General features: G+C 37.0%; 2 protein-coding genes across 5 annotated transcripts in view; one reads left to right on the forward strand and one right to left on the reverse strand.

The window, feature by feature from the left end:
• Window positions 1-355: 355 nt before the first annotated feature.
• Window positions 356-6,283, forward strand: LOC127653296 (uncharacterized). 2 transcript variants are annotated; one of them, XM_052139939.1, is made up of 3 exons: window positions 356-659; window positions 4,809-5,525; window positions 5,930-6,283. In XM_052139939.1, the coding sequence occupies exons 1-3, from the start codon at window positions 470-472 to the stop codon at window positions 5,953-5,955; spliced, it is 933 nt and encodes a 310-aa protein (XP_051995899.1). In that variant the 5' UTR covers window positions 356-469; the 3' UTR covers window positions 5,956-6,283. The 2 variants fall into 2 exon arrangements, with proteins under 2 accessions (XP_051995899.1, XP_051995901.1); XM_052139941.1 differs by having other exon boundaries at window positions 4,809-5,276.
• Window positions 6,284-11,624: 5,341 nt separating this feature from the next.
• LOC127653181 (double C2-like domain-containing protein alpha) overlaps window positions 11,625-27,136 on the reverse strand; it is a 42,337-nt gene continuing 26,825 nt past the window's right edge. For all 3 annotated transcript variants that reach the window (XM_052139759.1, XM_052139761.1, XM_052139758.1), the window contains 4 exons: window positions 23,546-23,730; window positions 20,563-20,644; window positions 19,390-19,486; window positions 11,625-12,679 (listed from right to left, as the gene is read on the reverse strand). In XM_052139759.1, the coding sequence (XP_051995719.1) occupies window positions 12,543-12,679; window positions 19,390-19,486; window positions 20,563-20,644; window positions 23,546-23,730 (501 nt within the window). In that variant the 3' untranslated portion in view covers window positions 11,625-12,542. The remainder of the gene's footprint in view (window positions 12,680-19,389; window positions 19,487-20,562; window positions 20,645-23,545; window positions 23,731-27,136) is intronic.

A 27,136-nucleotide genomic window follows, 5' to 3' on the forward strand; every position in this document is an offset into this window, starting at 1 on the left:
CATGTAGGTATGTGTATGTATATATATATATATATATATATATATATATATATATATATATATATATATATATATATATATATATATACATACATTGCCATATTTTGTATTCTATATATACTTTATTTTTCAAATGTATTTGATTACATTTGTATATATATATATATATATATATATATATATATATATGTGTGTGTGTGTGTGTGTGTGTGTGTGTGTGTGTGTGTGTGTATATATATATATAACAAATTAATATACAGCTTTTAGTAAAAGCTGTAATATCCCTCCTGCCCTGTGAATGGTGCTAGATACCATTTAGTGTCTTCATCACCCGTATTGTTTTGGTGTCTTGATCTGACGTTTGAAAGAGGGAACTTTCCCACACGTTCGTCTTTGTGTTATTATTATCGCCTCTGTTGATTCTGCTTACTTTATCGTTTAAATACAGTGATTTTTAGAAAGTAGCAACATGACTAAACTGGACCGTTTGAACACTTTCATGACTGAGCGCTTGATGGCAGCCGTGAAGGAGATCATTTTCACAGTCGGCAAGACAGTTCAGGAGTACGAGGAGGAAACAGCACGAATCAGAACTGAAAATGAACGGTTGAAAGGCATGTTACGGGACTCGGGATGCTTCCTTGACCAAACAAATCCTGGTATGACGGTTTATAGGTCGTGCTGAGACACAAAACTCTGTTACGTTATATGCGTAATCTCCCAAGAACAGGTGCATCATTTTGCATCCGATCAGAAAATGCAGTTTTTATTATAAGATCTCCTAACTGGCGTGAGGTGTCATTTTGCCTTTGTCTGTATACTGTGATTTGGTTGTGGTCAGGAAATTCATAAATTAATCTGGAATCTAAAATATTGAAGATGAATACCATACGCCCTAAAAACAATAGTGCAAAAAGACTGTAGGTTAAAGACCCCATGAAATTAAACTTGGAAGTTTTGTAGCCTATCTAATAATGCCTGTTAGTATTAAGGCTGTCTGTATTCTAGTTTACTCCTTAAAGTTGACCAAATTAACTTGTAGTAGAGATATACGCATTTAAAAATGACAATCTTATTCATTCTGGAAACCAAAAATATTGATGACTCATCGTGCACTTATTGGTGTTTCAACCAATAAAATGATGTCTTGAATGAGAACCCCCTCCCCCTAATACCACCTGCTTTTCGATATGTCCCACCCCAACTTGCTGTTACAATAGAGTGCAACAGTCTGGTTCCAGAATTAAAAATCCCACAGACTAATTGATTTTCAACAATAACTTCTAAACCTTTCAAAACAGAGAACACAAGGCTGTTCACCGATGGTATATGCTTACTTGCTGTGCTATCTGTCTGTGTTACCTCAACTTTATTGTTTAAAAATCATGTTTGATAGCAGAATTCATGGTAAACAGCTACATTACCTAAGGTACAGCAGAGAAAGATCCACCAATTAGAGAACTGTGGCCAAAGAAACAGCAAAACATGCAATAAATGTAAAATATATTGTTTCTATGCTTATAATCAACAACCTAAAATCAATAATTTAGTTTTTTATTCAATAATATCAGTCATAATTTGCTTTATAGGATTGTAGTCCATGCCTTCAGTAAAGACAGTAAGCACACAGCCTTGTACCTTTGTCTTTATGTCTGACTTTCACATACTTTTTGCCTCAAAACAAAGTTTGTGATGTTGTGATTCACCTTGGAGCTGGTTGGTTTTGTTCATGGCTCACAACTTCATGAAGGATTTTATTAAAAGTCTATGTAAGAAAATGAATGGTGAAAATACATCTGGAACCCAGACTGTTGATAAAGTGGGCGGTCACGATAGAGCGCAGCAGTGGCTACCTACCTTTTTTTGTTTTGTTGCCATCCTGGTTGATGGATTTCCATAGAATTTCACAAAAGAGTTCTAAGCCATGAATTAAACCAACCAGCTCTGAAGGTGAAAAAAAACAGAGGTAAAAGAATGTATACTTCAGGTCTTCATGAGTCAGTTAACTACAATCCCAAGAAGCAATCAATCAATCAATCTTTATTTATAAAGCACATTTAAAAACAACCATGGTTGACCAAAGTGCTGAACAAGGTAAAATGGTTATTACAAGAAAATAAAACCATACAAAGTAGATAAAAAAATTAAAAGAAGATAAAACCAGTCACAATATTTAAAGAATATTGAAAGCTAAAGAGAAAAAATATGTCTTTAGAGAAGACTTAAGTTTAAATTGAGGGAGATAATCTAATATATAGAGGTAGACTACTCCATAGTTTCGGTCCAGTGACTACAAATGCTTGATCACCACGTTTGTTTAGTCTAGATCTAGGCAAATAGAGTAAGCCAAAATCTGAAGATCTCAGAGTTCTAGAAGGAAATATGGCTGAAGCAAGTTTGACACATACTTAGGGGCCAAATTATGTAGTGCTTTGTAAACAAACAGTAAAAGCACTGCGAATGATGCAATCAAATTAAAAACTATGGAAAAAAAATATAAAACTGTTTATTTAAAGTTGTTGATTAGAAGTATAGAATAAATATATTTTAAGTTTACTGCAAAATATTTAGATATTTTCAAATATATATACATATATATACACTCACCTAAAGGATTATTAGGAACACCTGTTCAATTTCTCATTAATGCAATTATCTAATCAACCAATCACATGGCAGTTGCTTCAATGCATTTAGGGGTGTGGTCCTGGTCAAGACAATCTCCTGAACTCCAAACTGAATGTCAGAATGGGAAAGAAAGGTGATTTAAGCAATTTTGAGCGTGGCATGGTTGTTGGTGCCAGACGGGCCGGTCTGAGTATTTCACAATCTGCTCAGTTACTGGGATTTTCATGCACAACCATTTCTAGGGTTTACAAAGAATGGTGTGAAAAGGGAAAAACATCCAGTATGCGGCAGTCCTGTGGGCGAAAATGCATTGTTGATGCTAGAGGTCAGAGGAGAATGGGCCGACTGATTCAAGCTGGTAGAAGAGCAACTTTGACTGAAATAACCATTCGTTACAACCGAGGTATGCAGCAAAGCATTTGTGAAGCCACAACACGCACAACCTTGAGGCGGATGGGCTACAACAGCAGAAGACCCCACCGGGTACCACTCATCTCCACTACAAATAGGAAAAAGAGGCTACAATTTGCAAGAGCTCACCAAAATTGGACAGTTGAAGACTGGAAAAATGTTGCCTGGTCTGATGAGTCTCGATTTCTGTTGAGACATTCAGATGGTAGAGTCACAATTTGGCGTAAACAGAATGAGAACATGGATCCATCATGCCTTGTTACCACTGTGCAGGCTGGTGGTGGTGGTGTAATGGTGTGGGGGATGTTTTCTTGGCACACTTTAGGCCCCTTAGTGCTAATTGGGCATCGTTTAAATGCCACGGCCTACCTGAGCATTGTTTCTGACCATCCTCTGATGGCTACTTCCAGCAGGATAATGCACCATGTCACAAAGCTCGAATCATTTCAAATTGGTTTCTTGAACATGACAATGAGTTCACTGTACTAAAATGGCCCCCACAGTCACCAGATCTCAACCCAATAGAGCATCTTTGGGATGTGGTGGAACGGGAGCTTCGTGCCCTGGATGTGCATCCCACAAATCTCCATCAACTGCAAGATGCTATCCTATCAATATGGGCCAACATTTCTAAAGAATGCTTTCAGCACCTTGTTGAATCAATGCCACGTAGAATTAAGGCAGTTCTGAAGGCGAAAGGGGGTCAAACACAGTATTAGTATGGTGTTCCTAATAATCCTTTAGGTGAGTGTATATACACACTACCGGTCAAAAGTTTTGAAACACTCATTCTTCATTATAATAAATGTTTTTCTTCTTCACATTTTAGAATAATAGTAAAGTCATCAGAACTATGGGAATTATGTTGTGACTAAAAAAAAATCCAAAATAAATCAAAACTGTGTTATATCTTTGCATCTTCAAAGTCGTCACCCTTTGCCTAGAATTTGCAGACAAGAACTCGACATTTTCTCAACCTATTTCTTGAGGTATCACCCTGGGATGCTTTTTAAACAGTATTGAAGGTGTTCCCATCTACGTTGGGCACTTATTGGCTTCTTTTCTTTATTATTTGGTCCAAGTCATTAATTTCAAAAACTTTTTTTAATTAAATTTTAGTTTTATAATGAAATAAATTAATATGGTGGTACATTATATTTTTGTCTACAAAACTAATTTCAAACATTTAAGTATATGCCTTCAGATCAAAAGACATAAGATCATGAGACATTTCAGTCAAGTGTTTCAAAGGTCATGACTGGTAGTGTATATATAAGTAGTTTGAGTGTAGAGAGACCGAATCAATTTTGTCATTTGCAGTGCATCATGGAAGTGGTTGGGCTGCTGTTTTTTTTTTTACCTTGATTCTGATTGGTGGATTTTTCACTTTATGATTATGGATAGTGTAGTTCCTCACCAGGAATTCACAATTAAACTAGATTTTTATCAAATTAAGTAGAAATATTGTGGACTGATGGCTTCAGCAGAAGCAAATACCATTAACAACCTTGGTAGGCTTAGTTATCATTAATAAACAATTCCCCTGTGAAAAAAATGTATGGAACCAGACTGTTGCAATCTATAGGAAAATATCAACACAAGAAAAAGGAACTGTGTTCGTCATCAAGGTTTGCTTAATAAGAAAATATCCATTGGTTGTTGGAGTTGTAGTGTACATGAGAGATTTACAGGTAGCTTCAGTTCTACAATATATTTCTTGCTTTCTATCTGCAAGAAGTAAATGTTATGATTTTGCTCTCTTTTACCAGCCCATGTGCAGTCTTATCAGCCTGTCTCCCCTGGGCAGCCCAGATGGATACCCAGCCAGAACGAGGAACCAGAATCCCTTGAAGAGATCCAGCAGGACCAGAGCCAAAGTGAAACACATCCGCATATAAAACCAGAACTTGAGTACTCTGCCAACGATTACCAAGAATCTGCAGCTTTGCCATCAATAGCTGACAACAACAACGAGGGCTCACAGTGTGCCGATCACACTGATACTAATCCTTTTGATAATGAGGTTATAAACTGTAATTTTCCAACCAAAATCAAAGCTGAATTCATAAACTCTGACTTGAGTTCAATCAATCCTTCAGAAAGCACTGAAGATCCATATCAGAGTTGGTCACCACATAGTCCAGACCTGCCTTTAGTGGACCTCTACAGAGCACAACACTCGAATCAGCCAACATACATTACCAATGAAGCTCTGCCCACAGTATCCCAGCAAAGTGGTTTGTCTCAAGATTCTCATCACTTTTCATATCACAACATATTATGTACCAACAGTTCCTACTGTAACAGTAAATGCTGTGAAATGCAGAAAAGGACAATAGCCAAGTCAAGCCCTGTATGGAGGTATTTCTCTCTTAAAGAGGGAGACTGTAGCAAAGCAGTGTGCCTTATGTGTAAAGCCATCATATCCCGTGGTCGGAAAGAATACACAACATCTGCTCTTTTAAAGCACCTTCGCATAAAACACGGTAAATGTTGATTTTGGCATTTGCCCTCTGGTGTACTGTATGTACAGTATTAAAATCAGCAGGAATTGTCTCCTGCTCAATCTGGTACAACTACATTCATAAAGTTGCCTCAATAGGATGAACATGAGGAAGACTCAGTCTTTGTGTTACTCCTGCATGAAATGCACTCATCATTGACAGTGATAAGAATAATAAGTTGATGACTTAGAGACATTGCAAAAATGACTGGAAACCGTTAAACCACTCTTTCTGTACGGACACTGGCTGTTGTGCGTCACTGGTAATCCTTGATCTTTAGCAAGGTGCATTATGTGATATACATTATATTGAAATACTTAACAAATTTGATATAGTGGTTGATTAACCCTCAGTTTTATGATGGTTTTATACAACAATTGTTTCAGAAACAACCCCAAATGGAATGGGCTGAGATAAGCAGTTGGAGACCTTGCAGCTCCTGTGGACAGGTCACCCTTTGCCTATCAATTACAGTTACAAACATGGCCTAAATTACATCTTCTACTTTGCACACCTTTGTAAGATTTCTTTATACGTGAGCCCACTAGTAAGACTTGATGTATGGTTTTTGTATTCCCTCAAAATCAGACATGTGTCTTACAAGTTAAGACATGATTAATATTAAAGGAATATTCCATGTTCAATACAAGTTAAGCACAATCAACAGCATTTGTGGCAAAATGTTGATTATAAATTGCTTGTATGTGGAAGCATACTTGTATAAAATAAAGCTCTTTCTGATTCTGATTTAGATTGCTGCTCTGTGATGCGTATTTTTTCTGTAACTGCTGGTCTCTGATCAGTTTCTCTCACTCAAACAGCTGACTATAAATTAGCACCTGCGGCCAACTTAAACCACACATCACATGCTGTGTGGATTTATAAGTAAATCACATTTTAAATAAAAGTAGTGCAATCATGGAGTAAAACATATTGAATAAATTATGGTAGCATTATAACGAGTTCATCCCTAATTACACTGCAACCGTTATAATCAACTCAAGCTAACCTACATTGAGATGACTGGAAAAAAAATTATTCACAAGCTATATCACTTGAAAATGTGAGCACATACATCCCCCCCCCCCCCCACACACTTACACTATTTATAACATGATCAATGGTAACATGCAAATACTTCATGTTGCAACTGCAAGTTCACAGTCTTTATCACACACTCAATGTAGTTTTTGTTTTATGTGCTCCACGAGGACATAAAATAAAACGACACTAATATAACTGTTCAAATTAAAGGTGGAGTAAGTTATTCCTGAGAAAGACTTGATATTTGAACTCAACAGCCAAACAAACACACCCCTCCCTTCAGTTGTTTCAAACTGAGAAACAGGCGGTTTACGAAAGTTATGAATCAAAGAACAAATCATCAGTAATAGTGGAGAGCAAAAATGACACAAACACACTGATAAAACCAGCATCAACTTCCCAACCACTGCCCCGTGCATTGACGTAATGCTAGTAAATTAAAGTTTCATCTTTTGAAGTCTGTCGTGCACCTTGGTCTGCACTTATATAGAGACCATCTCTCTAGGATCCACATGCATTATCTCTCATTCAAAAGTACATGATGAATGAGGGTCCCACCTACGTGTGTGTGTAAGGTATGTGATTGGTTCTTAAGTATGCCAATTCACTGATTTGAGCCAATCACAACGTCCTGTTCGAAAAGATACGAGGTATTTCTCAATATGCATTCTTGTGGACTTGTGAAACGTCATCAGTCATAGCCCAAGGACTGTTGCAATTGAAAGTCCGCATTTAGCCAAGTACAGTCTAAATGCCCGGATGTGTTCTTGCTCCACCCGTTTTTATCAAGGATGCATTGAGAGGTGACTTGTGTGCACTTGGGACAGCCAAGTATCCCAGAATGCATTTCGCATCAACCAGCAGCAATGGTGGAGGAGAAAGCACACAGCTGTAAGTTGTAATTTTCGAAATACTACTGTTGTTGTCGTGTCGCGGAATGTAGTTTTAAGATTTTTTTAGCTGAGAATTTAGTTGTTTAAACTTCAAATCTGAGGTCGATTTATCAAAAAAATATCTTGAAAATTTGCTCTGACGTTTTCGGAGATGTGAAGTCCCGGTATCTATCAAGATGACCTGGCAGTCAGCGCTCATGGTACCCCGCCAAGAACAACCTTATCTCGCCAAGTCCTTTTGAAATTTGCCGCTGGCTCTTATGTCTCTGTAGTCATGAATAAACATGAGATATCATTTTTTTTGGGCACATCTAATGGGCAATATTTGCTCTCAGAGTCTAAATTGATTATTTGTTCACCGGGCTAATCGGTTTGGCTGAGGGCAAAGTTAAGGTACATAACTTTATATTCTTATTTAATTTTAATGTTGTACTGGAGCGCTGCCTTTGTACTTTTCACTATTTCCCTATTGTACAAACTTGTTTTAATGGCTATTGTTGTGCATTAAAACTAACATTTAAGCAATATTTTATTTAAGGGACAACTGAGGAAACACAGGCCCTCATTGACTGGAGGGCGAACAACAAAAGTGGATGGGAGTGAGTACTGATTTTGAGTGCTTGTATCATTCATTGCCTGTTTGTCTGGGAAAGGGTTGGACCCAGCTTTGGGCAGTCTCCATCCATAATAATTAATATCTTATTGAAGTGGCAGTGTGTCACTCTTTGTTTATGCTTTTGTTGGATAAGCGCATCATGTAAAGATCCTAGATTGCCTATGTACACATCCAAAGATGCGCCCTTTGCATCACAGATGCTCTGCAGTAGCACTGTGGGGAAATGTAGCATTTCTGTTTATGTAACATTTCTTCGGTGGCTCTGCAGGACAAAGAATCCTGATGTGGCACCCATCGCTGGCAGCACAGCGGAATGCCTCATGGCCAGCAAGCCGCACCCCACCTCCTCTATCTCCTCTGGTTTGGGGAAAAGTATAGCTCAGTGAAGGATGGTCATCATTTCCTCCATGACATTGTGGATGGTCCTGAAAACTGTGACTAGTGGCATGGCAAAGACGTCTGCAGTTACCCTGTAAGAGGCTCCACAGACAAACCAGTATACTGTGACCAGCACCTCAGTTTCATGGCTCCATCCATTGGCTTTTTGCCGGGGCAGCATCTGAACCAGCATGGTGATGCTGATAGCCTGAAGGCTGGTTTCAAGTAAGCTTCAGAAAAGAACATGGCGAGGATAGGCACATGGTCATTCATTTTTGTGCATAAATTTGTAAGGGACTTTGGTTCAGTTAAAAAAATATATATTTTTAGAGAATTCGTAACATTGTTTATTAATTGTTATATAAATGATGTGTGTATTGCTTATGTGTTTTTGATATTAAATATGTATTCAACTCTAAATATATATTCTGATATGAATGGTTGAAGTCTACCAGAATTAAATTTCCCTCTAACACCTGACCTGTTTGGACAGGAACTTCCTTATGATTGAGAAGGTTTCAATTTCTTTCATTGCTTGATAGGCCATTTAAGAAAGTGCATACCTGTCTTACCAGGTTGAGTCAAATAGTTACCATAGCCTACATGATTACTGTATCATAGACAAGAAATGTCCTGTTTGTGTTTAAGTCTGCCCTGGTTACGTGACACAGATTAGGTACAGGTACAAAAACTTGCGTACTTGATATTGTGAAACGCACACGGAGCATACCTGTACACACTCCCGTTTTTCCCGGGAGTGTATTGTATTTCACACCCATCTCCCGCTTTGTTATTTCTCCCGGGAAACTCCCGTAATTTGTATGACCCAAACCTCGTTAAATAAATAATCACATCAAAATATTATTCCAAGGTTGTCCAGTTGCCAGAACTAGTATGAAACGCATCCTAATAACACAACCGACACATCATACAAATTTCAACCCATTTGTGACCTCAACCTGGCAACCTACAACCCTGTTGCGCTGTTGATATCTGCGCAGGTAGACGCGGGAAGTTGAATCAAGCATCACTGGCAGATGGGAGGAGAACATGTATAAAAACAAAATATACATGTAAATTTAACAACAGCTGGACGGAAGGATTTAATTTCATATCTCGAAGCCATATATTGACAATGTCCACGCCTTTTTCCATGTGTGACGCAATGATTTTAGTATCGGACACGGTGGGGAAAATGCCGTTACTCAGCACATTCAATAAAAACGGCACAACTTGTATGTATTTAGCCTGACTCTAAAAATCTTTATATTCAGCTGTAGAAAGGAAGTTGTACACATCTGGGATGGCATGAGGGTGAGTAAATAAATTAAACTACCCCTTTAACTTTTTAAAAGTTGGTGTTTTCAGCATGAACCTGGCTTGAGTAAGTAACAAACTTGCATGTTTTCTAACTGTTTGCAAGTTTATGAACACCATTTATATTGTTTATTGTGCTGTTACTTTTGATAACTTCTTGTTTTGTGTGGACTCTGAAGTTCATGATACTGTTCTTGAAAATTAAAATAAAATAAAAATTCTGAATGTCATGTACATGACTGAGTGTGTTTATAAGGAAAATTAAAAATGTGAAATGTTCCAATTAAATGGTTATTTAAATTGTAATAAATGTACATCAGATTGTAAAATGTGACTGTATTAACTGAAATGTTTGTTAAATTTACTCACTTTAATATATATTATGTCATTACGTTAAGTAGATTTGACTTAAAATAAAAATTAAGTAAATTTTGAAATGTATTTTTTATTTTATCATTTTTTGCAATGTGAAAAAAGTTGAGCGGAGTTCAGTTTTATGCAAATGGAAATCAATGTGAGAAGGTGACTACAAATGAGAGTGTAGACAGTATAATGAAATGATACAGATGCATACTCGGGTAGGAACGCCTACTGGCAACCAAAAGCACAGACACTTGGTAACCTCTAGCGATTTAATTGCTGTCTGTGTGAACGCCCTTTTAGCCTCATTATGAACATTAAGGTAAAGTGTGTAATTTTTGCAGCACCAAATGGAATTGCATTGTTTGAACAGCCCAACTAGGCCCGGCATAACAATATTTGCTCGACCAAATGCGTGAGTTAGGAATGAGATTACGTGTTTGGCCAACCATGGAATACAACAGGGGCGTTTCAACTGTCATTGTTTTTGTCATTTTGTTTGGTGTTGCTAGTGTCTCAGAAATTACACACTTCAACAAGTGTAAAAAGATGCTCTTCTCTTTAAAATCTATTTGACTTAAGGAATAAACTTAATTCGTCAGATAAAGTAGCCGTAATAACAGTTTTTAAAGGGACAGTTAAACCAAGAAATTAAAATTCTCTCCACTTTCACATTCTTATTTTGGTTTTGGTGATTCATATTCTGCGTGCATATCGCCACCTACTGGCCAGGGAGGAGAATTTATTGTAAAAAAAATTAAAAAGACTTAAATATGTAATTAAATATTACATATCGCTTCTGAAGATACAGATTTTACCACTAAAGTTCTATGGATTACTTTTATGATGCCTTTATGTGCTATTTGGAGCTTTAAAATGTTGGTACCTATTCACTTGCATTGTATGGACCTACAGTGCTGAAATATTAGTCTAAAAATCTTTGTTTGTTTAGCAGAAGATAGAAAGTCATACAAATCTGGGATGGCATGAAAATGAGTAAACGATTAGAACATTTTCATTTTCTGGTGAACTATCACTTTAAAGCTTCTTAATTTATAAAACTTGCTCTGCCTTTCAGGTACATTATATGGTAATGGCACTTAACCAGGCCGGATACAGAAAGCCTGATACATTCAACTCTGTGTGGTCCATGTTAAGTGGCTCTCTAATTACCATTTACTCATTTAACGCACAAGCACTCAGATAGAGGCATGTTGAACTAGAGAGGCAGTGCTGCTGTGGTACTGGAAGAGAGAGTGATATTATTGTCAAGTTCTAGAATCTCTAGAAAATGTCTTATTGCTGCAAAGATGCACAAAATCACAGTTGCTAAAACAATGGCACAATCACACTTTGCATGTGAGATTGTTTAGTTTAAGATGATATTTATGTTGCTGGTGGATCATGACAGATTCTGCTTGGTGGAGCAATTACAGATTGTAGGTTTTTAAGCAGGCAAGTGACACACATTTTAAGAGCAATGCATTTCAAATGTATTTCCAAATTGTACAGAACCACTTCATATAAATGTGAACCACAAACCCTCAGTAATACAACACTTGTTTTTGTACAATACACGCATAAGCATGCAGAGACACTCCATAAAGTCCTATACAGAACATAGAAATATTAGATTCCAAAAATATATCAATTAATTAATGTATGTGATATCAAATTGTAGCACATCCATAAAACCCTCTTTTAAACAAAAGTAGCAACTGGAAATTGAAAACTGGCAAATTTGAGACCTTTGAAAACACAATTGCAAAGTAAAAAATGTAAACATTGACTCATGCTACAAAATGGATAATATATTTTCAATAGTACACATAAAACTGCTGCTCATGTAAGTGTATTTAATTCAAATATGACTGACACTACGATGAGTATTGTTCTTTAAGTACATTCCATTGTTGTCATGATGATACCATGTGTCTATATTATTTTGATGAGTTTACAGCAGGCAGTTTACATGCACCCCCATGTTTTTCTCAAGATGCATCTTAGTGCTGTCTGCAAGCATTATGAAAGCACTTAACATTGAATATACATTGTATTCTGTCAGTCAAAAAAGAGAGGTGTGCTACACAAGATTTCATAAGAGTAAAATTCACTTTGACATGTTACAAAATATGTAGAAACGTGCAGCAATGAGCGAGAAAGGGAAGCAGGTGAAAGGGGCAGTGAGTCCCTTTGAGTGACACCAAGTCAATCGATGACTGGTGGCCCATCCTCCATCCTCCCTTGAAACAGCGTAAAGAGTGTAATTTACTTCCAACAACATCTTGGCCTCTAGTTAGACCACTTAGCTTGTTTATTTATCCTCATGTCCACCTCTCAGCATTCACATCGATAACTGACTGATTTCTTCATTCCTGGTTGGCTACTTCCTCAATCATGGCAGGTGGTTTGAGGCAGCTCATTGGTCAGAATGTGCCATCGCTCCACCCTCTGACCTTTGTTCCTTAGGCAATCCATCCAATGCCGAAGAGCATCTCCTTGAACATGACAGTTCAGGCACACACCACCTGCCAATCAAAAATAATTTATGTTGTATGTGTGCATGTCTCCGCGACCCTGTACACAGGATAAGCGGTTGACGATGGATGGATGGATGGATGGTGTGCATGTCTTGATATCAAGAATGGATAGCTATGTATTGATACAGATTTCCATCGAATCCAATATATTTTTCAGTTAAAATTTAAACTTTCTAACATAAGAAGGAAATTCTCAACTAATGCTGTAGAACTTCTAATTTAGTACATTATGAAAATAATAATTTTCAGCAAACGTCTCGCAAAAAATAAAAAGCTGAGTGCAGGAGTGAGTGGAGTTGCACCTGTGATTAGAATCAAATGTTTCTATTTGTGTTATTTTTAATCAACAACTGACTGTAAAAAACAGAAAGTGTATTAAAAGAGACATTATTCAATGGATTACGTGAATCTTGTCTTTGGACACATATTACAAGGAACGAGTCAAACCAAACTTTTACTCTTAAGTCCCAGTAAAAGGATCTCTGTGCTAAACTTCTTAGGTACTACACTACCCAGAGGCTGATCAATTACATTTTTAGTCTCACTGCATGGAATTTGTTTGCATATGCGAGTGATTTACGCACTTTTTACACATAGAGTTACAGATCTGTCTTGGGATTTTAAGAATCATTTTCAGGGTAGTTCAAATGAAGATTGCAATTAATCAGAAAATGTATATTTTTACCCAGCCCTAATGTTTGGAATGGAATAATAGCCTGGTGCTCACTGAATACTGCACATTATATACGGTATAGCCTACGACCTATTATTTTTTTAAAAGGGGTCATGAAATGGGGAATCAAATTTTCCTTGATATTTAGATGTATAAGATGTAGGTTTGCACGGTATGAAAATTGACTGTTATCATACAATGCACATTTGCTTCTTTGGTATTGAGAAAAAAAAATGCGACCGGACGGAGAAACTCACCTGCATATGCGCATCTCCTTTCCTACTCGACTGTCTATCAGACTCGTCAACTTGCGCCACACACACATGCAGCGGAGAACCTGTTTGCACCTTGTGTAATTGTTTTGTACAAGTCCCTCAATAAACCTTTCACACTCCATTTGGAACGCGGAAGTAAATGATTGCAGGGCAAACTTCGACAGTGGTGACAGCAAATATTACTTTCACTTATTCATTTGTTCCAAGAGCAAAAGAAAAAATCCGCTATTACATTTGAATGACTTTCCAGAAGAAGAAAAAAAATAGAGAGCGGTGGATCAGATGGGAGAAAATGCCAAATTTACTGTCACTCTCTCAGCAGCTGTAATTGAAACCCCCTCGCAGCTGTAGTAATATATATATATTTATACTACAGGGCTGTTGAATGCTTGATTCTGATTGGTTGAGAACGTTCTAAGGTGTGCAATTCTTTTCAGGGAAACGCACGGCTAAAGTAGTTCCAGGCAGGTCTTGACCGCATTACAGTTCCATATCACTTCGCGTAGTCAACCGTAATAACGGAAAATAGGATACAATTCATAACAAGAAGTGACAGCGACAAATCCACTTCAACTTCAAGAGGAAAAAAAATGACAGACTATTTTGATTTTCTGGAAGTAAATTTTAATATTTATGGTGAACATAAACATTTTAACAACTGGGCGACCGCAGTATTGGATAGCTCATATGAAAAAACAAATAAACGGAAGAGGACATCAAAGGCAGCCGGCAACAACAAAAGACATAAAACAATCAGCGAAGAACAGCTAGACCGACTCGAGGGCGAAAAACATGAAGAAAACACCAAAAAAACAACAGCTTGGGCTGTCAATGTGTTTATCGTGCAGTTTAATTTTAATAAATAAATTCGTTCGAATTAATGAATGAATTATAACGTATGAATTAATAAATAAATTAAATAATATGACGCACATGATTTTCTGTCTCATTATTGCAACCTCTGTCTCTCTAATAACTACACTAATAACTGCATTAGTCTGCTGTCAGTGGCTCAAACCTCCGTTACTAACTCTAAAATGACGTTTTGGAATTAGCAACGGAGGCATGGGATTAGATGCGTAAGAAATTAGTCCTACATACAAGAGCGTTTTAATGACAAAAACTTGACAAGCGTCTAGAATCACATCATCTGAACAATGTTTCGAGGTGTGGTAACTGTAGTATAAGCGGAATAATTGACTCCGGGCCGTTGAATTATTAGAAAAATAATGCACACCCGAGGTGTAACGGCCACTCCGCTTCGCGTCGTGACCGCATTACCACCCCGGGTGTGCATTATTTTTCTAATAATTCAACGGCCCGTCGTCAATTATTCCTTATATATATTTATTTTATTTTTTTAACGAATTCCGGGGTAATATAAAACAAAGCATAATATTATAAACTTACACTCAATTTAAAAAAAAAATATAATATAAAATAGTTTGCTAGATTTACGCTGCTAAATAAGGTGGAAAGCTTTCCGCTGTCATCACAGTCTGTGAAAAGGTCTATTGTCCTAAGTGTCAAAACTTTGATTATATATATATATATATATATATATATATATATATATATATATATATATATATATATATATTTTTTATTATTATTATTATTATTATTATTATTATTATTATTTTTTAATTATTTTAAAGAATCCTGAAATACACATGGGACTCTTATATTGAAATGTCTGTGCTCCCAGATGTGGGCTCAGTGTGAATCTGATTCAAACTGCTAACCTGAGCTCATTTTTGTTCATGACTCTCTCACGCTGGTTTTGTTGTTGCATGTGGTGCAGCGAGCTCATCACAACTGAACGGGTGAAAAGCGGCGTGAGACACACTGGTGCGTGCTCTAAAGATGTATTCCGACTGTTGTCAAAGGTGACTAGATTTTAAATTATTGTCGCAATCAATAATTTTTGGTCGCATTTGTGGCCATTTCAGTTGCAGTCTGGAGCCCTATAGTTATCACCCTGCTGAAACATCTAATTTTGAAATCTGTTCAAAATTATGACTTCAAGAAACATTGCTCTTTTATATTTACGCATCCTACAATATGTGTCAATGCACCCCTGTCCCCGCCCACTGACACCGTTCAGATTAGGAGAGCAGGCCTTCCATGGCTAACTATTCCTTAAATAACACATACCATAACATAACACCCAGAGGACCCATCTGGACTATTTTGAATTATTTTCTATAATATAAACATGAACTACACAGACTCTTTGACCGCTGCCATATTTCTAGCTGATTTTAAAAGCAATTCTCTTTCATTCAGCTGCTGCCTCTTGCTGTTTTGAGTAGACATCTGCATTATTTTTAACTGGTGTATATAAACATGCACTGGATGGATGTCTTGGACAGATTCAATGTGTTTCCGGCAATGTGCACCTCAGTGCGCATACAGTATGTGTGTGTGCGTCATTTCACCATGCTTTGAACTACGAAGTGTGCATTTCTTTCCTGGCTCATCAGTGTGCATTGCTTGTGAACCAGTCATAATACAATTCAAGCTTTGCAAACGAACTGTTATTGAAGAATGGGGCAGTTAAAAAAAAAAAACTTGGACCTTATCAAAAAGTAAGTAAATCGTTAAATTCATGAATATTTCAAATGTCATGAATGTTTGATCGTTTATGGTGCTAAGTGTTAACAATTGTGCTTGAGATGAACAGTTTGATATATTCGGATGCAATGTGTTGGATGTGCGGTATGTATAAACCCTGAAATTAAAAAAACAGACTTTCAGAAACAAATGGGATTTTGTTGCTCAGCCAAACAGATGTTCAAGTTTGGGGCTATCGCTCCCACTCACCGAAGCCAGGCATGTGCCTAAATAACTTAGAGTGGAATGCAGTTAGAAAGCAATAATGTTCAAATGGAGGCTGCCTATGCATTTGAGGGGGTATCCAAATAAAATCATGCTGGGATCACTGGGATCACCCCTCACATGACCTTCTTCTCTAAACTCCCACCTGTACCACTCTCGTGAGCGAAAAGGCCCTTCTCAATTTAATATTCAGTGGAGTGCAGTTGCATATTATTTCTCCCTGGGATTTTTGACTCACTTGTGAACAGTTTTGATATGATATGATATCACCATTTTGCCAAATGTGGCTCCTAAATAGGCGGGGGCAGACCTGCTTTTAAGCAGATAGTGGTGTGTGAGACTGGAGTTGCGAGATTGAGCCTTCAGTCTGAGCCAAGAAGTAATTATACGGCCAATCTGGGTGTGAATTACTTCTGAGTGAATGGAAACAAAACACTTAGACTTTCTAGCGATCGTTTGCCGCCCACATGACAGAGAGAGAGTGAGACATACGGGAAGGAGGAGAGAGAGAGATGAAGTGTCCGATTAAAATAGGGATATCTCCGAAATTAGAAATGTACGAAATTGTGATTAAAGTCAAAGTGGACCGAGCGTTCAGGAAGATGTCTTGTGGGAATTTGAATTGAGCAAAGAAAATGGATCGATTGGATCAGACATCTTATTAACACTCACATTGACTCTCAAAACGTTTATGAGGTGCGTGTACATGCACATACACACAAAATCAAATGAGGGCAGTTAAAAAAAAACACTTGGACCTGATCAAAAAGTATGAAAACCGTTCCATTGATGAATATTTCAAATGTCATAAATGTTTGATCGTTTATGGTGCTGAGTGTTAACAATTGTGCTTATAATGAATAGTTTAATACATTTGGATGCAATGTGTTAGATGTGCGTTATGTGTAAATCCTAAAATGTTGTTTTATAAAGTTGTGGAGCTTGTACATTCTCTTCCAAATGAGTTTGCTGAACATAATTTTAGCCAGTCATAACAATGATTTACATTGAAGTTTTAAGGCGGCGCTTAGGCCAAAACCAAGCGTTTCAGACAGAGGGCCAAGTACAGGGCAGAAAATTATCATATATTACTAAATTGTGAATGTTGGGGAGCAAAAAATATTTTATAAAATTATCATTGGACCTCAGAGAAGATAATAAAATAAAATAAAATAAAAATAGTCAAAATAAAATAAAAACTTCATGACCCCTTTAAATGAAAACACATTATTCATGAATTCAAAGAATTTTGGTAACACTTTACAATAAGGTTCCATTCGTTAAAATTATTTAATGATTTAGGTATCATGAAAAAACATATTAGAACAAATGTATTGTTTACAGCATTTATTAATCTTCATTAATTTTAGTTAATTAAAATACAATTGTTCATTGTTAGTTCATATTGCAATAATTAATGTTAACAAATACAACATTTTATAAAAAAAACAAATTATTATTATAGGTTGAAATTAACATTAACCAACAATAATAAATGCTGTAAAAGTATTGTTCATGTTAACTAATTTGTTAACTAATGTTAACAAAAGGAACTTTGTTGTAAAGTCTTACCAGAATTTCAAACATTAGTATATATTATCATATGACATATTTGTTAATCGGCAAGAACTACCTAGTTGTCAGCAGACACATCACCCTGTAGCTCAAGTCTGGTTGTCTACTGAAGCTAAGCAGTGCTGAGCCTGGTCAATACCTGGATGGGAGACCTCCTGGGTAAACGAAGGTTGCTGCTGGAAGAGGAATTAGGGAGCCCAACAGAGTAGGATATATACCTCACTATACTGTAAAAAGGTGATGTCCTTTGGATGAGATGTTAAACTGAGATCCTGACTCTCTGTAGTCATTAAAATTCCCAGGACACTTTGTGAAAAGTGTAGGGATGTATCCTTGGTGTACTGCCCCCAAATTCCCCCCATTGGCCCTTATCAATCATGGCTTCCTAATAATCCCCATCCATTAATTGGCTCTGTCACTGTACTCTCTCCTCTCCAACAATAGATGGTGAGTGCACTATGGCTGCCATTGCATCATCCATCTGGATGATGCATACTGGTGGTGGTTGAGGAGAGTCCCCTGTTCACTGTGTAAAGTGCTTTGAGTATAGTGTCAGAGAACTGCTATATAAATGCAACATTCATTCATAGTTATGCTGTAAATTCATACATTTTTGCATTTTTAAATAAATTTTGTTTAAACATGTCTCTTGGCAGTCTGACAATTGTGTCTGATGACCATTTAGCAAATGGTCATCTGGTTGTTCTATGCATACAGAAAATTAGCATTCTGTAAATACAGAAGTAGAAGGAGCAGTATGGTAGTATGCTTTTCTAAACATAGAATATGTCTTATACTCTATACATTATACTTTTCAAGGTAATAGTCGACATTTTGCAAAACATTATTCTTTACATTTATGCATTTGGCAGATGCTTTTATCCAAAGCGACTTACAGTGCATTTATTACAGGGACAATCCCCCCGGAGCAACCCGGAGTTAAGTGCCTTGCTCAAGGACACAATGGTGTTGGCTGTGGGGATCGAACCAGCAACCTTCTGATTAATATTTATGTGCTTTAGCCCACTACGTCATCTTTAAAAGAAAAGCTCACCCAAAATTGATAATTGTGTCATATATATACCCACCCTCATTTTGTTCCAAACCCATATGACTTTCATTCCTCCATGGAGCGCAAAAGGAGGTGAAAGGCAGAATGAGGGAAGTAATCTTCCTAATATTTCCTTTTTTGTTCCATAAAGGAAAGAAAGTAATATGGGTTTGGAATAACATGAGAGTGAATAAATGAAAACATAATTTTCCTGTAAATTCCTGTTTCCTAACCTTTTAAAATAATGTGAGGTCTTTAATAGATCATGATTGTATGCTCTCACCTATGAAATCGTTAGACCGTCCCAGATCATAGTCCCATACTGTCACCTCCAGTGTCTTATGAACCAGTTCAGATAGAGAGATCTCATAGAAAAACTCCTGTTGAGGCACACAGATTAGGTCAAATATGGCATGCTGATTATACGACTGACAGTCAACAGTTTTATTCCAATCAAAAGAATAGATTGAAGGACAATGCCACCAGCTATATTAATCAACTGTGCGGCTCATCCTCAGAATTATTTTTGTTTATTCATTGTCACTTTTCATTTCCTCCATTTCAAACTTTGAAAATGCTCAGATGCAGCACGGATCATCTCAACAGCTCAGAAGCCACCTGGGGGATGACCAAAATCATAAACCCTGTTAAAAGTTCAAAAACAGATTTTCAGAAACAAATGGCATTTTGTTGCTCAGCCAAACAGATGTTCAAGTCCAGGGGTATCATTCCCACTGATTGAAGCCAGGCATGTACCTGAATAACTTATAGTGGAATGCAGTTAGAAGGCAATAAAGTTTGATTACCTGCATTTGAGGGGGTATCCAAATAAAATCATGCTGGGATCACTGGGATCCCACCTCACGTTATCTTCCTCTCCTAACTCCCACCTGTCCCACTCTTGTGAGCGAAAAGGCCCTTCTCAATTTAATATTCAGTGGATAGTTTTGATATGATGTGATATCACCATTTTGCCAAGTGTGGCTCTAAAAAGGCGGGGGCAGACCTGTGGTGTGTGAGACTGGAGTTGTGAGATTGAGCCTTCAGTCTGAGCCAAAATGTAATTATATGGCCAATCTGGGAGTGTATTACTTCTGAGTGAATGGAAACAAAACACTTAGCCTTTCTAGCGATTGTTTGCCAACCACATGACAGAGAGAGAGTGAGACATACGGGAAGGAGGAGAGAGAGAGATGAAGTGTCCGATTAAAATAGGGATATCTCAGAAATAAGAAATGTACGAAATAGTGATTAAAGTCAAAGTGGACCGAGCGTTCAGGAAGATGTCTTGTGGGAATTTGAAATGAGCAAAGAAAATGGATCGATTGGATCAGACATCTCATTAACACTCACATTGACTCTCAAATCATTTATGAGGTGCGTGTACATGCACATACACTCATGTAATGAAATGATTTTGTCATATTTCCTGCCAGTTCATCAAATAGATCCATACCTCATTGAATTCCGGGTTAAGGGTCTTTTTAATCACTGCGGTTTTGTGTTTGGATTTCTTCTTCACATCTGGCTTCAGATATCTAGCAGAGAAAGGTAGACGGAGGAACAAAGTGAGGGATATACAAAGTAGAAAAGGACATTAGAAGAGTAGGAGGAACCGAGATTAAAACAAGCTGAGAAAAAGAGGCATCGCTGCCACTACTGTCATACACACACACACACACAAAGCTATTTGCTTTTCAGCTTTTGCGGTGACATCCCACAGGCTTCCATAAAAATTTGATTTGCTTTATGTACTGCTGTTAACTCTAACCTACCCACCCTTAAAACACACACAACTGCACACATACTCACAAATACACTAAAGGCACAGTTAGAATATGGCTTTGATCCTGAGAAAAAGGTAGAATGTGTATGTGTGTGTATCTGTGAAAGGAATGGAGAGAGAAAGTGACTGGAATGGATGTGATCTGGGTGGGGGTCCTGTCTGTTCGTATGCCATTTTGCCTGGGGAGGAAGAACTGTTTGGGAGTGTTTATTTTAATACATGATGTGAGAAAAATAATGAGAGATTAGAGGGGTGCATAAATGAGAGAGTGAGAAGCAGAGACACATCAGAGGAAAGAGATCATTTTTAGACGAATTACAGAATCAATCCTTTCTGCGTTCTATTTCCTTTAACCTTTTTTTCTTTTTCCTGTTTTTAAATTTCACAGGAGGCTTCATGATCGAAACAAAGAATCTTTCTCAGCATGTCTCTTGACTCCGTGCTTCAAGGACTTAACTTAAAGTGTGTAATGTCTTTGACACTACAATGTATTCTCTTATCTCAGGTTAATATGCAGAGACAACTATAAGGAAGCCAGTTGCAGTGGTGGACGAAGTACACATACCATGTACTTGAGTTAAAGTAAAGATACTCAAGGTAAAATATTACTCAAGTAAAAGTAGAAGTGCTGCCTTTAAACATTCACTTGAGTAAAAGTACAAAAGTATTTGCCTTCAAGTGTACTTAAGTATCCAAGTACTATGATTTTTTATGGCCATAATGTCCTATTATAATTTGTCACAAGACTCTTGCTTAACTCAGTCTACATGAAGACTAATGTCACTCTTGGCACACCAATCTATTAATAATATGACATTAATTAGTCAGATGTGTGTATGTATATATATATATATATATATATATATATATATATATATATATATATATATATATTTGAATTGAATAAATTGTTTGTGTGTTTAATTTTGGAGGGAAGGCTGACTGTTCCCATAAGGTATAATACATTTACAGTATTTACTGTATATATTTTTCTCGAGTGTCTATGGTCATAATTATTAACATCCTAATGTTATGATACATTCACATAAACCCGCACAATGCCATTAAATACACACACACACACACACGCGCACACACACATACATAGAATATATATATATATATATATATTCTATGTTATGGGAGCAGCTTTTTTCCCTCCAAAATTAAACACAAAAACGTATTAATGCAGTGTTTCTGCTACTCCCCAGAAAAAAAAAATGCTATTATATGCAAGTCATTTTAGTGTCAACTTAATAAGCAATGTACATTATAAGTCAATATTTACCGATAATTGCTGCAATAATAGCTGCTGCTCTCTGCCCCGCTTAAAATCATTGGCAACTCAATTTGTTTGGAACTATTGAGAGCTACACGAATCACGTGACCGTGCGGCGGCGAGCTCACTGTTGCAACCGTCTATGTTCGCAACTCTCATATTTAACGGCTCTGGGGTGCGTTTCCCATACAACGACGTAACTTGCTGCTCCACTACCATAGTACGATGCACTGTTGAAGAAATCAGCTTGCTAGTCACGACTGTTTCCCGAAACCGTATTGTCGCAAATTGGTTGTTCAACCACGTTGGTTAATGATGTCACACATGTGGTGGAGTAAAAACTACTTTTAATGAATCTGTTTGTGATCGAATTAATGCTAGATGTTTTGCTATAAATTACGGACATGTCATCTGAGGACTATCTCATATTTTTCTCAGTTATTTGCTTTATTTCCAGATTCAATCATAGGCTCGTTCTTACGCACTAGAGCACGTTCACACATGCGCACTCTTCAAAAACGGTGCTTTAAATCTATTGACAAACTAAAAGACATAAAGGACATTTGTATGTCTTCTAAATAAAAGATACTGATTGTACTGAATGTCATCTTGCTTATTTGGCTCAAGATAATAATTTATTAAGCCCACATGTTATAATAACAAGAAACTCTGCTTCTAACCACAGGTCGAGAGCTGTCGGTCCAACCACACAACTCTGGGATGCTGTTTGCGAATGTTCGTTGGAACGATGGTTACAGGAAACACCGACTCGTTGAACTATGATGATAACGACGGAACTTAAGACCATAGTTGGCTAACGATGCTTTTGGGAAACGCACCCCTGGTTCGCGCTTAGTAGATGCCGCCAAGGCAAGTTCAAAACAAAGCGCACGCGCTGTACTGTGATTGGTGGCTTGTTTGACCAGTTACATTTCATCCACTCATAAATAAAAAGGAACAACTGATTTTGAAAATGTAGTAGAGTAAAAAGTAAGATATTTGACATTGAAATGTAGTGGAGTTAAAGTAAAAGTCTCCCCAAATTTAAATACTTCAGTAAAGTACAGATATGCAAAAAAGCTACTTAAGTACAGTAACGAATTACATTTACTTCGTTACTGTCCACCACTGGCCAGTTGTAGGTTGACTTCCCTGAAAAGTGTACATTTTGTGGCTCTGTGGTGGCATCAAAACATTGCTCTGTCTGTTTGTGCATCCTGCATGACATATCACTATTAGTCATATTTCCATCCAAGTTAATAATTTATGAAAACAATCTGAATATCACAAAAACTATTTGCGAAGAAAGCCGCGTTACCCTTAATATTCCTACAAACAACTCTCACTTTCTCAGAATTGTGGCTGAAATCTCACATTTTGACATAGGGATCTGAGAAACCGTTCACATCCATGGCGGCCAGATGGGCACAGCGCTGCACTCCGACACACAAGCCCCCTCGCCGGACCGCTCCTTCTCCCTCTACAGGCGGGGGCTGAAACTGCAGTGAAAGCAACAGGCGACCTCTTTCTTCCAAACTGGTCAGCTGTTCATTCTCCCACTGCAGAGAGAGAACAAATGAGAGACTGAACTGTAAGGGAGAAGATCTTATCCCTGATGAGGGAGAATAATATACTTAATTAATCATCTAAATTTAAAGTGTCAGAGCAGAAGACTTAGCACAGTGCAAACAGCTGAACCAGCGCTATAAAGTACATCTGCAGTGTAAGCATCGATGACTTATGTGGATTTGGCAAAGAAGAGAGGATATCAAATCTTCAACAAGCAGGCGACGATGTTAATTCGCAAGGAAAGACTCGTAGATTTTGTTCGCCACTGTGACAATTGTTTCCAGTGACTGGTGGGTTCTAAGGCAACAATTTACATCAATAACATATCTTTGACTTTACCTATGTGTTTAAAATCTTTGATGCTTGCCCAGTCTCAAATCTCCAGGCACGTGCCTGTTTATTTTACCTGTCAGGCTTGTCGATTGTGTGGCGCATTGGTTTGAGCTCTGGGCTTCAGTTCAAAGAACTGGGTGAACCCCGGTTTGATACCCACTTCAGCTGTTATAAATGTTGTGACTCTGTTGTGCCGGAACTCTTTGCATAGAGCTTAGGGAATGGCTTTGACTTGGCCCCAATCATTGCTGCTTGCAGCTTTATTTAAATGTTATAATTATACAAATTTTCATGGTCTCATAATAAAAGAATATTCTGGGTTCATTTTAAGTTAAGCTCAATTAACAGCATTTTTGGCATAATGTTGATTATCAAATGTTGTTTCATTAAAAAAGAAAAAAAGAATAAGCAAAAATCGTGGTTACAATAAGGCCCTTAATGGAAGTGAAACAACATGAGGTTTCTTAAAAATTTAATTTCTGTATTTAAATCGTCTAATGTGCATAATCCTCTCAAAGTCTTCTGCAGTTGCTCTCTTAAGACTTGTATAATTCAGACTCATCCACTACCACACACAGACAGTAATTTATCATTCTGTCTTCCTGGTCCATTTGAGCTCAGTTCAGCATCATCCATCTAATATTCACCTTAAAAATTTTGTCTGATTACGACACCATTTCACTCGCTTTTGGCTGGACATTATACTGAGAAACTGCAACCAAATGTGTAATGAAGCATGTACTTTTGGTTTGCAAAAATGATGCCATTGTCATGTAAATTTCATGAGATCAGGCTGTTATTTTCCCAATTCTGTTTGGTGTCGCTAGATGTGCAGAAATTACCAACCTGGTCTCATAGAATCACGTAGGTATTGTAAATTGTAAAAAATTATTTTTACGTGCATTATTGCACTTATTGAATTTAACACTAAATGCGCTACATCAACAATGACTTTATACACTCAGACAGTCATTTATCATTCTCTCTTCCTGGTCCGTTTGAGCTCAGCTCAGCTTCAGTAGCTTTCAATGAGGGAAACTGTGAGATCTAACTACAGATTCTAGGGTTGTGTGAAATATGGAGACCTACTGAGACATAATTGTCTGATTTGGTGAAATGCTTGCACTCGCATACACACATTATTAAGGCTTGAGAGGAGCTTATTTGGATGCGCATTAATAATGCATACTCAGAATGCTCAAGTGTGTCTCTGAATATGTAACACTTGCACCAAGAGAGCAACAATATTTACAAGAAATATTCAGTGATCCATCTGTACACATTAAAAACGTTAGTAACTATTTACAATAAGGTTCAATTTGTTAACATGAACTAACAAAAATCAATACTTTTACAACATGTATTGATCTTGTTAAGTGGTAATTTCAACATATAGTAATACATTTTAAAATAAAGTTTTACATGTAAACATTAGTTAATGCACTATGAACTAACAATGAACCATTTTTATTATTAGCTAGCATTAACAAAGATTAATAAATGCTCTAAAATATATTGTTCATTGTTGGTTAATAATACCTATTGCATAATACCTAATGTTAACAAAAGGAACCTTTTTGTAAAGTGTTACAAAACGTTTGTTTTAACCACACTTAGCTGGGTCAGTAGATAGATGGAATGTAATGAGGAAGACAAAGGGTTAGATGCAGAAACAGAGGAAACAAAAAATACAAACGCTACTATATACTGTGTGTGTGTGTATGTATATATATATATATATATATATATATATATATATATATATATATATGTATTCCCATTTAAAGGGCTAGTTCCTAATAATTTACCCACCCTTATGTCATTCCAAACCCCACTGACTTTCTTTTTTCTGTGGAACACAAAAGGATATTTCAGGCAGAGTGGCAGCCTCATTCACTTCGTTGTAAGGAAAATGAATGGTGACTGAGGCTTACATTCTGCCTATAACATATATATCTTATTTTGTGTTCCACAGAAGAAAGTCATGCAGGTTTGGAACATAAAGGTGACTGAGTGATCTAACATTTTCAATGGCTTAGATATAATAATGTTTGAAATGATTTCCTATATACTGTTTTGAAGAAACTGTTATAAATTGTCATATGAAAACACACCAAGCAAGCAATAAGCCTTAGAAATGGAGGTGTTTGATTTTATACATGTCTCTCTTTCCCTATTGCTTCCCTTCTTTGTGTTTATCAGTCTGTCTCTCTCCCTCTCTTTGTCGCACACTCAGAATATGAGCAAAAGACCGGATCAATAGGTTAATCATCACAGTGTCTCTCTCCCCCTGTTTGTTTTTCTAAAAAGGGTCTTGTTATTTCTAGATCTTTACCTTGATCGTGTGCGCGTTTTTGTGATATACCAGGACAATTTTGTAAGTTATAAACTGGTAATCACAAGGTTATTATGCTATAAATATGCTTTATGAGGACATAGACTAGTGTCCCCATATTTCAAATCACTTAAAAATCATACTAAACAATGTTTTATTGAAAATGTAAAAATGCAGAAAGTTTCCTGTGATGATTAGGGTTAGGGGTTATGTTAGGTTTAGGGGATAGAATCTATAGTTTGCACGGTATAAAAATCATTACGTCTATGGAAAGTCCTCATAAGGATAGGAAAACAAACGTGTGTGTGTGTGTGTGTGTGTGTGTGTGTGTGTGTGTGTGTGTGTGTTTGTGTAAAGGATATGGGTGTGTATGCCCATTAGAGAGAAGGATGCCAAGCCAAACCTGTTTGTTGGCAAGTGTGATGTTTCATTAATGTAATTGTATGGGGACAGATATAGTGTGTTAGGGGAGAGAGAGATGGAGAGCTATGTTAAGTGAAAGTAGCTTCACCAGACGTTCATTAATTTAACAGTGCGGAGACACATACAGATAGTGGGTAGACAGAGGTGCGACCTCTGTGTTATAAACAGACAAGTCATAACACAAACAGTGAGGAGTAGCCCTTCCATGTAATGCTTGAGAGACAGACAAAATAGCTGCACATGTAATACACTGTCATATCCCATATGAGGTCCCATTTGAAATACGCAAAAAAAAAAATCACCAT

This window comes from Xyrauchen texanus, chromosome 12 (genome assembly GCF_025860055.1).
Source record: "Xyrauchen texanus isolate HMW12.3.18 chromosome 12, RBS_HiC_50CHRs, whole genome shotgun sequence".
NCBI classification, from domain to species: domain Eukaryota; kingdom Metazoa; phylum Chordata; class Actinopteri; order Cypriniformes; family Catostomidae; genus Xyrauchen; species Xyrauchen texanus.

Coding starts and splice junctions, on each gene's coding strand:
- LOC127653296 (XM_052139939.1), top strand. CDS start 470: ATGACTAAACTGGACCGTTTGAACACTTTCATGACTGAGCGCTTGATG. Junction 660..4,808: donor CCTTGACCAAACAAATCCTG/GTATGACGGTTT, acceptor CTCTTTTACCAG/CCCATGTGCAGTCTTATCAG. Junction 5,526..5,929: donor GCACCTTCGCATAAAACACG/GTAAATGTTGAT, acceptor CAATTGTTTCAG/AAACAACCCCAAATGGAATG.